At 49.3% G+C, this 17,849-nt stretch overlaps 1 protein-coding gene across 1 annotated transcript in view; it reads right to left on the bottom strand.

The window, feature by feature from the left end:
• Positions 1-15,835, bottom strand: part of RGMA (repulsive guidance molecule BMP co-receptor a) — a 44,386-nt gene extending 28,551 nt beyond the window's left edge. Inside the window, exon 1 of the mRNA XM_027572769.2 lies at positions 15,511-15,835. Within this exon, the coding sequence (XP_027428570.2) occupies positions 15,511-15,701 (191 nt within the window). The 5' untranslated portion in view covers positions 15,702-15,835. The remainder of the gene's footprint in view (positions 1-15,510) is intronic.
• Between the last annotated feature and the right edge of the window lie 2,014 nt (positions 15,836-17,849).

The raw sequence follows: 17,849 nt of genomic DNA, 5'->3' as shown, positions 1-17,849 counted from the left end.
GGAGTGTAGCTCTGGAGGAGCAAGCTTTGGGCAAGGGGAAGAAAGCCCACTGTCCCCGTGAAGCCGCAACCCAAGCAGTCATCCTTCTGAATCTGGCTTCTGCAAAACAGGTGAGAAAGGGGGCTAAGGTCTCAGCCAGCTGTGCCATGGGGCGACAGGAAGCTGTTGTTCCCTGGGGGCAAAAATACCACGAAGGCAACTAGTCGCCTTTAAAGTTGCGCCACCGCATTTCCCCCAAATAGTCAGGCCTCAGTCCAACAGGCTGTAATTATCATTTCCCCAAACTGGGGTTCATTTTAAGCCCTGATTTGCAAAATGCTGCGGTTCTGTCTGGTGGAAGGCCAGCACCTCACAATCCAGGGGTCTCATGGCATTCTTGGGCCAGATGTAACGGTTTATTCTATAGACTCCGAGGGCAGCACTGACCCACCGAGGCAGGCACAGAGCCAGACTGCACAGAGGCACCTCCGAGGTCCATCCATTAACACCATTTGTTGGATTGTGCCCTGCACAGTTAGTTCTAGAGCTTCTCGCTCATGAGAGAGAGGGGATCCATCCGCATTCCCGGCAGCCCCGACAGTGACTCAGCCACAAGCACTGCTGGGCATGTGCAGCAGGGAACGCAGCCCAGGGGGGCAAGCTGTGCGGGCTCTGGAAGACCCGAAAGCCTTTCCGATGTGGTCCTTGCCTGAGGGTGGACCTTTGGAAGCAGGACTTGGAGCCTCGGTACCTCAATTTCTTCTTCTGTAGGGGCAGGCTGATAATCTTGTCGCCCTGAGATTGCAACCAAATAGTTTGGGAGGGGCACCAGGCCATGGGAATGCCCCAGAGTTCCTGCTACAAGACTGGCTGCCATTTTGTGAGGAGATCCAATTCTTAGGACATAAATAAGCACATGATTTAGGAAAGGGATGGATGCAGAGGGCTTCTCCCCTTTTTTTTTTTTTTCCTCACGAGGAGAGATGTGTGAGACTGAATTTGGACATCACAAAAGTGGAGATTTGGCCTTTATGTAGTTTAGACTATCAAGGGAAAGCCAGTCCCCAAAAAAGCAGGATAGGGTCATGTTGGCCTTGAGCGATCTGTCTATACTGTCCAAACCAACCAGCTTATTGACAACTCCACAGGTCTTTGCAGTAAGAAATTCTTGGAACACTGGGGGTTATGGAACTCAGCAGTCTATCCACCAAAGAAACTCATTTAACTCAAAGCATAGCTGACTGCATATAAACAGTTCCCATTATAGAGGGTGACCACTTACGGGTTTGTCCCTAGGTTGTACTCTGAGCCTCAGGTTAGCGATTTTCCCTTGCATGGCTTTTGCTCCCAATCACCCAACCCTGGCTGTGTTGGGCCCAGCCCCCCACCCTCCACCTTTAGGCACTGGGGCTGTGTGGTGGAGGGACAGGGGATTTCGGAAAGGCAAGGTTCTACATAAGGCAGAAGCCCTCCCAGGGGCGAGGGGTGTCAGGGACTCCAGCTTTCCCTGCCTCTGGGTACAAACAGGGTGTTCCCAAATCCAGGGCCTGAGTCATCAGTCAATAAATGTATATTCAGGACGACTGCATGCTAGTCCCTGGGGGATAAAGAAATAAGTAAGACAGGCCCCAATCTTTGACTGCTGGTAGAAACCAATATTAGAGGAAGGTGAGGGGCAAATAACTGCCTGCAGAAGGCTTTATTGAAAAGGTGGTGTGTCTTGTGGGGTGTTTTGAAGGATTCATTTTTAGTAAGAGTGACAGTAATTATGGCTCATGTTTCAACACACTCTCACATTATGTCAAGCGCTGGCTAAGTACATTCTAGACACTTTAAGCTAAGGTAGGTTCTACTATCATCCCCATTTTGCAGATGAGAAACTGAGGCTGAGTAAAGTCAAGTATTCATCCAATGACTGGCTAATAAACTGTAGAGCTGAGCACACCAAGCCCACGCCTGATGTGCTGTATGGGCCACTGATTCCAGTGATGCAAGTCCGCACTGGGCTTCAAGTCAAGGCTAGAGAACAGATCACTTAACAATCACTTTCGATAAAGCAGAACACAGACTCTTGACAGCTGAGACACAGAACCTAGGTGCCAGGGGCCTTCAGCTCAGACTGGGGTGCAGGGTGGCGAGGGAAGTTTTCCCAGTGCGGAAGAGGGTGGTATGTGTGTGGGGGGTGGGGGTGGGGGGAGATGGTAGGCAAGGGAGGGGGAGCAGGGCAAGGATTCCAGGCAGAAGGAACAATGAGTATAATGTGTCCCAAGGTGTGGCCTGCCTGAGGAGCTGGAAAACCTTGAGGATGAGGCTGCAGGAAGACAGAGCAGGAGCCTGGGAAAGCACGTGAAAGGCCTGCACGGGCTCTGCTAGGGTGTCCATTTTTAGCACCTGGGAGCCCCACTGGAGGCCTCAAGAAGAGGAGAGATTTAGTCTTTTGGGGAGACCACTGTGGGGAGTTTAGCAGTAATACTGCCCAGGAACTATTCCAGAGCAGCTGAATCTGAATCCCTGGGTAGAGCCTGGGCATCAGCACTTTTAACAAGCTCTCTCAGGTGACTAAAGTGTAGGGATTTGCTAGGTTGGAAAGTCGCATCACACGTCATCAACCCTGGGTGCCCATTAAGACTTGGGTTGACTCCATCAGCGTATCCTGTTAGACTTAAAGTTGAGGCGAGACAGATAACTTAATAATCACTTTCAATAAAGTAGTGACTGGCACGTGACCCAAGCTGACCAATCAGTGTCTGTCCTGAGACTCTTGCTATGGGGGAGCCCCGTCCCGGTCTCTGATTCCGAAATAGGATGGGTCTGCAGGTAGCAACCTGATGGGGAGGCCAGTGTGTATGAGGGTTGGCGGGTGGAAGCGGGGTCGGCAGAGTTGGCATACTGTTTTTACTAGCATTGTACTTTATCTGGTGAGCTTTTCTGGGACTGATGGAGACTTTCAGGGCTCCCCATGCCACTCCAGCAACTGATTCTCACTATACCCCCTCTGAGCTATATGAATACCAGCTCCAGCCGTGGAAGCCAACAGAGTTCCTTATTTTGCGGAAACTGGTTTGACTGAGGATTCTCTCCCTTGTGCGCACAGACGTCCAGCAAGGAGGGAGCTAATGGTCCCACACGGGTCCCAAGAAGTCCTTTCGCCAGCCTCCCGAAGTGCAGAGATACGTTGTCCATGATGCCTAATCCATCATTCATTTACTGGTAAAATTACCTGAGCCTATTCTCATCCCCTACACCCCCTACCTCTGAAAACATTTTGCCTGTGCCATGTCTTGAGGAACTCAGTTGCTTCAATTTACAACTGAGAGGGGGACCCAGTTCTCTTTAATTGAAATAAAACTTCAAGTTCCTCTTTCAAACTTCAAGGGCTCCTGTGGGGTCTGGTCATCTCAGATCGATGAACCAGACCTTGTTCACTCTCTCTGTAACTGTGCTGAGAAGCCAGAGCTGGTGTATTGCATTAAGAATCTGCAGATTATGACCTGCTCGATGAGGGGGCACAAGCCCCCCTCCCACGTGGGGTCAGCAGGGGGTTCCCTCAGCATCCAAGCTCCCACTTTGGGCAAGTGAAACCCACAGTCCTGTTTCGATTGAAGGTGCAGTTTCAATAGCCCACATCAAGGAATTAGAGTCACAAGATTTATTGCTCACAGGTCCTGGAAAGAGCAGGATGGGTGGGGTGCACAGTGAGCCAGGCAAGGGGCAGCCCTCCATCCCAGGATGAGAAGAGAAAGAGCAGGAGACAGAGAGCAGGGTAGAAGCACCTACTGCTTACAGGGCGTGGGCGTGGAAGTCACTCACTTTTCTTGGACTGAACCCTAAGGGTTAATTCAAAAGTTACCCTGGGAAAAGCAAAGCAGGGGCTTCTAGCCGGAACCGTAAACCTGAGTTCTGATCTATATGTCCAGGGTGTGAGCAGGGTTCTCCTACTGTAAAATGCATAGGTTGCAACTTGGAAAAACGAAAGCTGTTTTTCTCATCATAGTAACTTTCTTTCTTCTTCCTTCCTTTCTCTTTTCTTTTTCTTTCTTTCTTTCTTTCTTTCTTTCTTTCTTTCTTTCTTTCTTTCTTTCTTTCTTTCTTTCTTTCTTTCTTTCTTTCTTTCTTTCTTCTTTCTTTCTTTCTTTCTTTCTTTCTTTCTTTCTTTCTTTTCTTTCTTTTTCTTTCTTTTCTTTCTTACTTTCTTCCTTTTTCTTTCTTTCTTTCTCTCTTTCTCTCTTTCTTCTTTCTTTCTTTTTTCTTTTTCTTTCTTTCTTTTAAAAGATTTTATTTATTTATTTGAGAGAGAGAGAGAGAGTAAGAGAGAGCATGAGCGGGGGGGGGGGTGGTGCAGAGGGAGAGGGAGAAGCAGGCTTCCAGCTGAGCAGAAAGCCTGACGCAGGGCTCGATCCCAGGACCCTGGGATCGTGACCTGAGCCGAAGGCAGACGCTGAGCCACCCAGGTGCCCCTTCATCACAATAACTTTCAAGGCTTTATAGACTTTGACCATATCATCTTTTTTGCTTCATCTTTCACACTGAAGAACAAAGCAGTCCAGCTTCTCAGGCAAGTCCTTTACCTGGGTGCTGACTTTACTTACTTTTCTATATAGTACTGAGGTATTTTTCTCTGGGGGAATGGGTATAGCCCGGGGAGAATCCTATTTTAGGCTTAGCTCCCAAAGCAGTTTCTGAAAGCATTTTGGCACTTTCTGAACACACATGGTCCTGCACGGCCGTTAGGAAACAAACATTTTTGCAAAGACCCCCAGGATCCCCTTTTGGGCTGTAAACAGGCTGGATGGAGTCCATTTTGTTTTATCATTTGGATGCGGTGCGCCTAAATGCATTAACTGAGGCTTGCCCCTGTTATAGCTGCAATGTGCATTTTCTTGCTAACTCATAAGCGTGCCCTGCGGTCATCCACCATTTGTCTGCCCTCCGTCTCCAGACCCTTCATTTCATCTGCAGGCCTGGAAGCATCTGAGTATTCGCTCCTTCAGATGATCTATGGACATTGAAACTAAGCCTGGGAGCACCGGTGATCCTTGGGGATCCCCACTGTTTATAATTCTTCATCCAGCAAAGTACCTGTTTATCCTATCTTTTGTTTCCTGTCTCTAAGGACAGTTCCAACCCGTGGCGTTTCCCCGCACATTCTGGAGCAATTTACTATTTCGAGTGACCCTTGGGGTGGAACTTTCTCAGAAGGAATTTTGAAAGTCTAAACATAATTCATCCCTGGGTTTCTCCCTCGTCTCCAGGCCTGTTTCTACCTCCTCCAAGAATACTAATAGATTCCTCTGGTTTCATGTTCTCTTTTCAGAAAGTGTGTTGTGCTTGGTCCAGTTAATTGGAACTTCCAAATGTGCTTGGTGATATTACTTCTTAGTATACAGTCCATAGAGAGGCTATTAAGAGTCACCCTTCCTAGATGGGGGGGCTCCTTTTGTGGGCAGGGGGTCCCAGGGTGTATGCCCTTGGGTGCAGGTCCAGTGTGGAAGATCAGTGCCCATTCTGCCCACCAGGACGTGGCCGCCATCTTTAATTACCCCTGCTCCCTTCCCTCTAGATGGTGGGGGGGCTAGGGGGCTAGAGAATTTCCCTCACTTGTTTGTTTCCATGATGATTGAGGACAGGGCCTCTTCCTTCCTCTCTTCTTCCAAAGCATTTGTGAGTCTTGTCCTTACTCTGGCACGAAGGACCCCTTCCTTGTAGACTTCAGAAAGCCTTTGGCCTATCTTGTCTTCTCAGCTCTTGCCGTAGGTTTCCTTTGTCCTGTGTGTACACTGTTCCTTCCCTCACCATGAGGGATGCTTATTTTTAGTAATTAAAACGTGGAGATTTTATTCCAATATTTTAGTGGTGTTTTGAAACACAGAGTCCCCTGGCATTCCAATAGCTCTCTTAAGAAACTGAAGACGTATCCCACTTTTTCTTTGAATTCTTTCATATGGATTTAAGACACATTAGCAGATTTTATTTGCTCTTGGGCATGGCTTTAAATGTATGTGATCAGACCAGTAACACTGTTTTGTCCCCGCAGAAGACAGATTCTTCCTATTTATTTATTGTGTTTCTGTTTTACTCATTCAACGAGTGCTCACCGTGTACTGGGGTACTCACTCTGAATGGGGGCTTTGGGGGTTCTCAGAAGGGCAGCAGTCAGTCCTGGCCCCTCCTGGCAGCCCAGGGGAGCAGTCAGATGTGGAGACAAATGATTTCCACACCACGTGCTCAGTACTCTGAGATGGGTGTTCATGTGGTGTCTCGGGAGCCCCGCGTTTACTCCCCTTGGTCGTTACTGCAAATCCACTTGGGACTCTACAAAACTGGTTAGTCTCTCAGAGTTGGGGTGTGGTGGGGAGTCTCTGTCAGTAACTTCTTTAACAAATGGGACCATTGATGGTGAAGACTGGTGACATCTACATTCCATCAGCCTCACGGTCTGGAACACGTTCCATCAAATTTTCACCTGTTGGGACACTACATCAGACTGCCCCCTGGGTTAACATTCCTGCTCATGAGTCTGCTTTCAGGAGCAGAGGCTGGAGACTTTCAGAGCCTGGTGAACTGGCTGGGCTTGGTACATCAGTATGGAGTGGGCCCTCACCCCCCCACCCCCTGCAGAACCTCCCAGAAACATACCCCTGATGGTAGGCATGGACATTTTCACTGTGCTGGGAAGATATAAAAGGGATTTTGTAAAAAAAAAAAAAAAAGAAAATGCTAGAAGGACAATTTTCTTCTTCTTCTTTTTTTAAAGTGTTCCATGATTCATTGCGTATAACACCCAGTGCTCCATGCAATACATGCCCTCCTTAATACCCATTACCGGGCTAACCCATCCCCCTACCCTCCCTCCCCTTTAAAACCCTCAGTTTGTTTCCCAGAGTCCCTATAGAAGGAAGTTTTCTGGGCTTTCCATGTCCTTCGTTCCAGCATCAAATTTATCTTAAAAAAATTGAAAGAGTAATATATGCACATGTTAAAAAAATCAACTTCCTGTCAAGTGAGTTATTGCCTCCCTAGAGGCAATAACTATTAACAGTTTCATGTGCATCTTTCTAGATGTTTCCATGGGCATATAAGCACATATAAAAAAGCAATCAATCTAGCTTGTTAGCTATCATTTCTCCCAAAATGATTAGCAACCTTCTGACTGCTCCCTCCCAGTAGGTATTTCCCATTTTAGCTTTCCTCTCGGTTACACATTCCCGTGAACTCTTCCATCATGGAAGGGGCTAAGCAGTCAGAGAAGAACTGAGCTCACCAGTGAAAGGGGATTTGCAGATGTATGGACAGACAGACCTCATCCTTTGCTCTAACTGGACTTCATTCCCGTTTTAAAGATGCTGATTCTGTCCCCTCTCGTCTGGAAGCAAGACAGCTCACAGGTACCCCCACTAACACTGCAGAAGGTGGGTAACCTGCCCGAGGTCACCTGGCTGGCTTGGTGGCAGAGCGGAGCTTGGGTGACTCCTAGCTGTCATGCCACCTCTGATGAGTTCCCCAACTCCTTCCCAGGCAAGAGATGTCAGGGCTCCCCTCTGTCTCTACTACACCTGCTTCACCTTATGTGTTCATCCCCTTGCCCAGACTCCCTCTGTGTTCCAATCCTACTCAGGCTGGGTTGGAGCCCTCCTGATCACGGGCTAACACTTTCTGGGGTTGCATGTCCATGGTATTTGGAGCTGAGCACCCCCTTCCGCCTTTTCTCACCTCTCCTTCTTGACTTCTGAGGTTCGCAGTAAACTCTTGGAGGTGCCAACACTTTTTCTTTCGATGCTTTTCGCCTCTCTCCCTCTGGGGATGACAAACTAGTATATAATTGGAAGTTTCGTATATGAAAATCTCCCCTCCCCTCACTTTCCTCTTGAGCCTCAGGACTGTGATGCTGGAGCAGACCTACCATCTGGTCTACAGCTTGCAAATTCTTCTGCCTACAGAAGGATAGCATTTGTGCAGTGCTTAGCTGTCAGTGTGGAAACTGAGACTTTCTAGACATTGCAGTGCATCTGGGGAGAGAGAGAAAGACCTAGGATTTGGGGGTGGCTCTGCCTTGAGCTGGGAGGCCCCTTCGTGGTCTGTCCTGTCTCTGGATCCTCAGCTTTGCAATCTGCAGAATCATGGCCTGGCTGCCCCTGGAGGGGTCTGCCAGCTCCGTGCTCTAGCATCTCTAGGGATCCTATAACTAACTGGCCTTGCCCGCACTTGACTCCAAGGAGCCATTCTGGGGCCTCATCTGTAACATTTCTGGGTTCCCCAAGTAAAAATGTGTCCGAGCAAGTAGGAAATGTTATTTGAAGAGTGACTTTTTTTATGTTTGAGTGTCACCATGAAAGTCTTCAGCAGTAATCCCCAGCAATACCCCTGTATGCCTGAAACCATGCCTCAAAAACACTGAGTAACCTCTTTTTTTTTAAAGATTTATTTTATTTGAGAGAGCGAGAGAGAGCGAGCAAATGGCGGGAGGGGCAGAGGGAGAGAATCTTAAGCAGACTCCCCACTGAGCACAGAGCCCCACATGGGGCTCGATTCCACAATGCTGAGATCATGACCTGAGCTGGAACGAAGAGTCGGACGCTTAACTGACTGAGCCACCCAGGTGCCCCAGTAACCTCTTGTTTTAAAGAAATTTTTGGGTACCCATACCAAGACACACCAGGTTCCTGTAATGGAGAACAGACCACCCAGTGTTTACTTCTCCCCATTCCAGTAAGTACTGGGGAGAAGAACCAGCTTGGAACCATTTATCCACCAAATGGCAACTGTTTGAACTGACAGTGAGTCTGTCTCTCTTTCTCTCAACCGGCAGAAGGCTGGAGGATTTGGATTAATGAACAATTTGGTGCCAAGCACAAATACCATAGACATTTAGCAATAGAAACAGATAACCAAGTTATTCATCAAATTCAAAACTGTTTAGAATGGCTAATGCAAAGCTGAAATAAAGAAGATCGCTGGCTGATGGGAGGTGGGGAAAAGAGCCAATGCAGAAACATGAACAAATGTGTCCCTTTACGTGACATCTTCCTCCAGCATTGTTTTCTTCTTTTACATTTGTTGGAGGCTTCGCTTTGATATGAGAGAGTCAACACCGCTTGCCAGCTGAGGATGTGCGGTCTGAACATGGGCTCCTTAAATCTCAGTGATCTCATCTGTAAAGTGGGGATATACTCTAGCTCCCTCCGAGGGTTATTACGGAGATTAGATGTGTTAACACAATACAGACCACTGAGAACAGATGCTTGGCATAGAGTGAGTGTTGGTAAGTAGCTGACAATATTAGTTTTATATCACGGACAAGAACCATCGCTTGGCTTTGACCAGAGTGTCTATTGTGCGCCTGATTCTGCTAGAGCCTTTGTCTGTGTGGGAACTGGGGGGAGATCTGCAGAATTCCCCAAGGATGCCAGGATATCCTTGACTCCTGGGTGGGTTCTAAGTGCATCACCAGTGACATTCAAGTTCTGTTGAGCAACCACAATACAGCAGAGTTTCCCACGTTAACTGTCGAGTTGTCTCGTCTGTGTCACGGGACAACTGTCTTCATTTCATAAATGAGGACACTGAAACTCTGGAAGATTAAGTGACTTGTCCAAGGTCACTAGGAAGATCAGAGTAGGAAGAGCCTCAGACCCAGACCTTGGGATGCCAAGTTCAGTGTTTCTCTCCCCAGCTGCTTCCCAGCTTTTTCACCTGGGGTTTACTTTTTTCTGTTAGTCCAATAATATGCTCCATTTGTATATTAGTGGGTTATGTGTTAGAAATGAGAATATGGGGGTGGGGCACCTGGCTGGTTCAGCTGGTAGAGGCATGTGACTCTTGAATCTCAGGGTTGTGAGTTCAAGCCTCACGTTGGGAGTGGAGCCTACCTTAAAAACCAAAAAAGAATGCAAGAAAGGAGAATATGTTTAGAGATATGCTGCTTTCCAGAAATAAACACAAATTTAAACATGTTTTAAGAAAAGAACAACTTCCCTGAACAATCTCCCCCAGCCCCTTAAGACTTAGGAAGTCAAAGTAGTTATAGAATTCCTTTTCTTTCTTTAGGAGACTAAATGGTATTTTAGGTCAAGTTTTCATAGAGTGTTTACTTGGATGTAGCCTCTGAACGACAAGGTAAATATTACACAACAAGATGTTTAGGTAAACCTATCTAGAGTATCAATTCATTGCAGTCCCTTCAGACCATAAGCCATCCAGACACTGTCTCAAATTCTAAGCCAGGTGGGCTTCTGCCCCTAGAGATTGGTCACTGACCCGGAAAGGGAAGGCTTGGGTGCCATCTTGGCTTGGGTTTCCTTTGTCCTCATTGACTCTTGGCCCAGGCTCAAGGGAGGCAATACATTTCTAACTAGGCCTGAGGTCTGGAGCTTCTGCCAGTAGCATCCATTTACTCATAAAGAAATCAGACACTTGGGAGTTTAGGCATCTCAGCAGAGAGAAAAAAAAAAAAACAACAAGCTAACACCCTTACAGCCAAGAAAATGGTGGCATCTGGCTTTTCTTTACCATATGCTCTTGAGATACTTAAAGATACAAAGCCCAGTGTGCTTCTGGATAGTAAGGTAAGCATTTTGAAATCAGTCTCCTGAAATGTGAATATCAGACTGTTTTAGCTGCACTGAAGGGTGTGAGACAACATAAATGAATGTCCCATGAGTCCCTTGTTCTGGTGCAAAATGAGCTGCCAAACTTAGCAGGGAGGGGTTACCAGCAGGTCTGGACCTGTGAGGGGGTGCTGTTGTGAACCTCATAGTGTCTACAGGTAAGCCTGGTCTCTAAGCTCTACATTTCTCATTGCTTTGCCTCTCTTGCATAAATGGAACCCCATCTGAGAAAATGCAGTGGTGTTAAAAAAATCTATTTATTATTTATACTCTACCTCTTTCCATGCTGGATATTAAATTAAATGTAAAGGAAAGTGTATTATACACCCAAATTTCCAAACAAACATTAATTCTTATTGTTTCCAAAGTACCAGTTCTTTTGAGGAAACCCTACAGTGTTTACGATTCTGTGAATGAGATATGCATTTACACGTGTTCTTCTGTTAGGAATCTGTTAAATTAAGTGGAGCCCGGGGTGCCGGGTGGCGAGCCATAGTTCAATGGTGAGCCACAGGGGAAACTGAAATAGAGAAATTTATTATTCACAGAACCTAGAGGAAGAGCAGGGCACATCTCGAGGGGCCAGGTGGGGCGGGGCCAGTAGAGAGTGCACAGAGAGGCAGGAAGGGGACTCAAGCCTTCATTAGGGGGCATGGTAGAGCGTTTGCGGGTTTCTGTGCTAAGGCCAGATTGGTCCATTCAAACCAAAAGAGTGGGCTTTTGGTGAGCCCCACGGGGGATTTTTCTAAGGGGTGCATCAGGGCACAGCCCTGGGAGGTGGGGGAGACTTTATCACAGAGGTCGTTGGGGAAGTCATTAGGACTTACATCTGCTTGGGACTCTGTGGCTGCTGTCTAGGGCATGCACTTGCTCGGGGGCAGGGGGGGAGGCTATGATCAATTTAAGACCCGCCCCCCCCCCCCCCCCCCGCAGGCTATGTGGCCAAACGAAAGGGTTGCGGAGGCAGCAACACCACAGAGTAGCTTCAACTCGCAGCAGTCCAAGGGATATATTCTTATGAAAGCAGTCTGTTCTCCAGGATGCCAGGGTCAGAAGCTGAAAATGCACACTGGCAGCGAATTTCAAAGTCACTTTTGTCCAGCAGATGATTTCTGAGCAAGCCTCTTGGGGAGCCGAGTAATGCGGCATCCCGGCTGGTGGTAACCAGAAACATCTTATGATCACAAAAGAGGATCAGGCTTTGATAGAGGGGAGAAAACTTTGTGGGAGCACCTGGAACAACGAGGTATCCTGGTTTTAAGTAGCTAACCAGCTGGGAAGAGACACACCATGGCACAGATGAATGAAATATATACAAGACTAACAGGAGACTGAACTCTGTAGTTGAGTGTTTGTGTTGTGGCCGCCAAGGCTTATAACACGAACGTTTATGACGCCATAATTGTGAATCTTGGTGTGTTTGTGTGTTTCCACCTAAGCTCGTTTCAAAAAAGTCATCGATCAAAAGTCCTCAGAGCTCCTAAAGAGGATGAAAAATGTTTGCGTCCATCTTCAGAAGAACAGTGTATGAAGAATAAAGGGATGATACTGAGGTTCTTATGAGGACTTGGCCAGAATATCTCGGTTCACAAGGGCAGAAGAGCTGAGCATTATCAGGAAACAGGACAAATTGTTGCTATCAGCCAGGCAAGCTGCTTCAAAGACCTTGAGTAGGAGAGTCCCCAAAGATGGAAAAAGAAAACATAAGTAACGGCCATGAAGGATGGTAACCACTAAACAATGCCTCACAGATACAAATCAATAAGTTTTAGGGCATTTTTACTCATATCTGCTGATCTCTGCTCTGCCTTGTGGAGGCCGCAGAATCTATAGGAACTGGCCTTGATTCACCAGATAGCTGAAAGAATCTTTTGTTTTCAACTTTTTTGCCAGATTTTTCAGACTCTGGCAAATCTAGTATCTTGATTCCAGAAAGTTCCTCATCTTGTAGTGTTGCTTTAACACAAACAACTGAAAAACCAGAAGTAAACGCAACCGGTCGCCTTTGTTATTTTTTCCTGCATAAACAGTGTTTGCTACACTTTAATTCTTCACCCTAGTAATCTGGATACAATAATTTTTATAAGTCAAGTAAGTACAGAGGGCATTTTTATATTCATCAAGTAGCAGTGACTTGAAATTTTTTAAGTGAGGCTATAAAAGATATTTGCATTTACTCCGTTACAAAATTTCTGCCCAAGTTTCAAAATGTCTTCTTCTTACCGCCCTTAGAATTAGAACAAGTTTCACCCATCAGCAGGCATTCTTGCCTCCTGACCCCTAGACTCTAAACGATGCTGCGTTTTCTATTCATAGGGTCACACCTGGTTAAGAAACTGGGCATCCTTTCAAAAGATGTTTATTTGTCGCCAAGGAAACTGACTTCTGCCTGACCTTGGATGCATGCACACTTGGGTAAGGCAGTCCTAGTTATCCACTGCCCTGTTCATTGCTCCTTCATAGCTCTGTTCTGTGAAAAGAAGGGAGGCTGACATTGAACTATCATTCAGTCAAAATAAGAAAACAGGAGTCTGTCCTTTGAATGGGGCTGGATACCAGACAGGTGGGAGAGCCTGGAGCCTCCTTCTTCAGGGTAAATATATGTTAAGTCTGGACCCTCAGTTTCTTTAGAGAAATGGAAATGCCAGCACCTTTTCTGGTGAGTATCAGGGAAGCGGTGGCTTGAAAGACTTCCTGTCCCAATGTCAGAGATGCTCAGTACCTGTTCGTTCTATTTTGCATCTCCTCATCTAAGAATTCCCGTATTTGGCCCCATGTGGGGAGGCCGAAGGGCCAAGTCAAGGGTCCTATAAAATAGGAGCTTCTCCCAGCTCTGTTCTGTGTTACTATGCACACTAGGGAACAGTGGTCATGCCTTGTAAGGGGTTTCTTAGCGAAAGTCAGAGAAGCCCTCCTTGAATAAGAGGCCAGGTTACTGCAAGACCCTTTTGGTCACAAATCTGGTTATTAAATAAACACCTGCAAAGGAAGAGACAGCATGGGGGAGGCAGAGACGCCCCTGCGCCCCCCCATCCCACTTGTCTATTTGAAATGTAAGCACCGGTCTGTCACGGGGGTGGGGGGGAGGTAGGAGCAGAGCTATTGTGAAAAGGGATCTGGGGCCTCCTTCCCCAGCACCACAGGAAAGAGGATTTCAAGGTGGCAAGGGTCTTTTACCATAAGGGCACCACCATGCTGCTCTCCAAGGAACCAAGGTATCCTTTAGAATAAGGAGAAGTCAGCTCATTGCTAGTATCATCCGGCCTGGAAGGTGGCAGCAAAAACCAGCCACAGAGAATGTGGAGCCCGCCTGGATGTGTGGGTGCCCCACCCAGAGCCTTTGTCCGCTGGGCTTGTCACCCAGCAAAGTCAGCCCCATCGTTCACTGGAGATCATATCCCTTATAAAGGGGGCTTGCTTGTCACCCGCTGTGGCAGTGGAACATCAGGAAACTCTTTGTTGCGTTTAAAAAAAATACCATTTTGGTATACTCTCCCGTCCCTGCGCAGATCAGCGGGAGGGCCCTTTCCCACTTGTCCTTCAGCTGCCCTTCCCCGCCAATCTCTTTCCTAGGGGTCATGGCTCAAGATCTGCCTGAAAAATCCCCTCTCTATGATGCAGTGGAGAAGACAGCAGTCTCTGTCCCCCTCCCCCCGCAAAAGATGTTCGAATGACGGGTATCCACTTATTGGCAGGTAACAGTGTATGTTTTTGCCGGCGGACCCTAAAGCCAGATCGGAGGTGACGGATCTCTTCGAGGTGACAGCCTGCCCTGCAGTGCAACCTGTAATTCTGTCCCTTGAGCTTGGCGTGCTGAACTGGGGGTTGTCGGGACGCCCCAGCTCAGCCCGACTATAGATACACGCATAACTACTCTTCCCTGGAGGTCTCATCCCGCCTCTCTCTACCTGGCGCTGGAGTCTCCTACTTCGAGAACACCCAACTTCGTTGCCTAAAAGGAACCCGCAGCTTGCAATCTCCGCTAGATGGCGCGATTTCCCCTGCTCCGTCCGCGAGACGCCCGATTTATAAAATAAATACAATCCAACGCCTTCCGAAACCACACCACATAATAGCAACTCGCAGGCTCCCATTAAAAATCGCAATCTGGGGGAATTGATTCGGCCTCCGAGCAGATCTAATGCAATTACATTAACAGGATGCAATCAAGAATTGCAACCGAGCGTCCCTTACCCCCCCGTCGGCCCTCCCCCCTAAATACACCTGTACCCCTGCTTCAGCTAGTTCCCTGGCATGAGCCACCGCTCCACCCGGGAGCGGAATCGTCTCTGTGCCCCGCCCGCCGGGCCCACCCGTCCACTTAGGAACGCCGGGGCCACCCGGGCCCCTTAGCACTGAACCCAAGTCCCGCACCTTCCTGCGCGCTGGTGCTCCCCCGTTCAAAGGACCCGCTCGGGACCCGAGCCCGCACCGTGCAGCACCGACGCCCCTGGGGGCAGGCGCTTGTCCCGCGGCTCTGCAGCTGGCCTAGGCAGCCAGGCGCAGGGCAGAAGGAGGGGACCCGGGTGAGTCGCGCCAATGGGGGTTCACGGCGGGACAGCCCTCTTTCCGGCTCCGTCCCAGGCTGCGCTGGCTGCCCGGTGCGGCTGCCCGCGAGGGAGAAAGGGAGCTCCCAGCCCGCACACAGTGGAAGAGACGCTCGCCAGGTCTGTCCAAGCACGCGCGCTGCCGGCTGCCCGGGGAGAGCATTTTAGGAAAAAAAGAGCAAATACTAAACCACAAAAACTTTACTGCTGCCAAGAGCTAAAGCGATCGAGGCGCAGCAAAGCTCCAAATCTGGGCAAGACCGGAGCAAGATGAGACGCGGGGATGGGGAGGAGCAGAGCAGTGCCGTGGCCCCCGCAAGTGCGGGTGGCGTCTCGGGGATGTCAGAGCCGGGTCCGCCCTGCTCCCGGCCCGCGCTTACCTTGGCGGCTGCATGAGCCCCTGCGGCCCGCGGGGGGTGGCGCTGGCGGGGCTGCGGGCGGAGAGGGGTGCCGGGGCGCTGCTCGTCGGCCCCGGGGCAAGGTGGGAGGGGCTCGGCAGGCGCTGGTCCCCCGCCGCCCCGGCCGGCATCAGCAGCGGCCCGGGGCACGCCGCCCTGCTCCCGGGCTGCATGCCCGCGAGCGCCTGGAGGAGCCGGCCCGGGAGCCCACGGCTAGTGCTTCCCCAGCCCAGCGGCTTGGGCGGCGCAGCCCGCGCTCAGGAGACAACTGCGAAGTCGGGCTGCTCGGGCCAGCCCCCTCCCTCGCCCGGCCCCCGCCCGGCCCCCGCCCGCCGCCAGCCGCCCGCCGCCGCCGAGCGCGTTGCGAGGTTCGTTTGCGCGCTAGGGGAGGGGGCGGGCCAGGCGCCCCGGGCGCGGGCGGGGGGGCGAGCGCGGGCGGGGCTGGCGGGGAGGGACGCGAAAGGAGGTGGGGGAGCGGGCTCGGATGGCCCCGCCCCGCCGCAGCCGCACCCTCCGGCACCCGCACCGGTTGATTGAGGGGTTGGCGGGGGGGTCTGGGTGCGCACGCGGTGAAGTCACGACTTGCCGAAATGCACCCGTAAGGGGGGCGCGGGCCGCAAGTGCGGCGACCCTCGAGGCGCCCTCCAACTTTCCAAATTTCCCGCTGGGATGCAGGGGGAGGGCACGTTTTCCACCCTTCAGTTCTGTGCTGGTCAAGGGGGAGTTACTCTGAGGTTTCTGGAATAGACAGGTCAACATCCAGAAGAAACGCTTCTGCTCTCTGCGGAGACGCACCTTTGTTCTATTGAGATGTTAGTTTTTTTAAAGATTTTTCTTTAAAAAAATTGATACGCATGCATTAAATGCGTACTACACGAATACGTTCTTGTGTACAATTCTACACAACTCAGGCGTATCTAGAATAAAAAGAAGACCGTGTCACATCCCCTCCCCATTGCAGCAGCTCCCCAGAGGTAACCTCGGGTCAGAGTGTGATCCTCTGCGGTTCTTTCCAGAAACCTGGCTTTTACGTGCAAGCGCACAGACTGCAAGTGGATTCTCACGGGCTTTTTCAAAAGAATGTTTGACCACGCAGCACAGGCACACACTGGCGAGGACAGCGGTAAATCCCCGGAGGCTTCCGGAGTCCAGGGAGAGACCCTTGCTGTACAACAGCAAAGAGCCCCCCAGTCGCCATGTGCAAATCTGAAAACCCAGCTGGGGCATGAAGTCAGCCTAAACACACAGCTCACGCCCAAATTAGCATTGCACGGTTAGAGAGATTTGCCAGTGCTCTTTAGACAGGGTTATGACCTTCCCGTTCTTACTGAAAACAAACTTGTCTTGGATTTTGATATGATGAGAACTTGGCTTTGCAAAATGAAAAGGTATCATCCACCTTAAAACACGATCGTTATTTATGCTTGTGGTCTTGAGGGATGTGGTTTTAACTCAATATTCTGCGTTTTATTGGCCAAATGTATTGAAATAATCTATGGTGGGGATGTAAATAAATCCATGTGATTTAGCAGGAAGGGATTAGGTATTGGGATGGCCGGTTTCTATAATTAGCTCTGACCTTGGGCAAGACATTTTGCTCTGCTGGGCCTCAGTTTCTTTAGGTATAAATAGAGGAGTTATACTGTGTGTGTGTGTGTGTGTGTGTGTGTGTGTGTGTGTGCGCGCGCGCGCGCGCGTGTGTGTGTGTCCAGACCTAATAGTCAGTGATTAACTAATCTCTCCCCCACATTCATATTTCAGTTCAACTCCAATATCTCTTCTTTAGGGAATGGCTCTCCAGCACCCCATGCTTTCCTGACAAGCCCTGATCTCACTTTGCAGTTATGTATTCCTTAGGCTGACCCTTCTCCATAAGTGTAGGTCTCTCCCACCAGACTATAAGCAACATGAGGGCAGGTCCTCATTGGATCCCCAGTGTCTGGCACATATAGGCACGCTACAAGGATCTCTGAATGACTATCACCCAGATGGTGGATCTCTTACTGCTCTTCCAAATCGCTTGGCGTTGGCAAAAGATCTGTTAAGTGGAAACATCTTGTTTTAAAATGAAGCCTTTGGAAAGCACCCAGCAGGGTTTTCCCATCTTGGTGGACCAACAGCTCACTGTCTCGAGAAAGGACAGACATTCTTAGCTCAACCACAGGCTGTGGAGACAGCCAACAGTTACTTGATGAGCATAGGCTCCATGGAGAAGACAACGAATATTGATGCTGCTCATTAAGTACTTGATTAAGTTGGAACCATGCACAGGTAGTTGCAATACACACATGAGTGCTCAGAGTTAAATGAGGCCATGGGGT

The sequence above is a fragment of the Zalophus californianus genome, chromosome 6 (genome assembly GCF_009762305.2).
Source record: "Zalophus californianus isolate mZalCal1 chromosome 6, mZalCal1.pri.v2, whole genome shotgun sequence".
In the NCBI taxonomy this organism is placed as follows: Eukaryota; Metazoa; Chordata; class Mammalia; order Carnivora; family Otariidae; genus Zalophus; species Zalophus californianus.
Note: the sequence above shows the minus strand (reverse complement) of the source record. Positions and strands in the feature narration are given on the sequence as shown.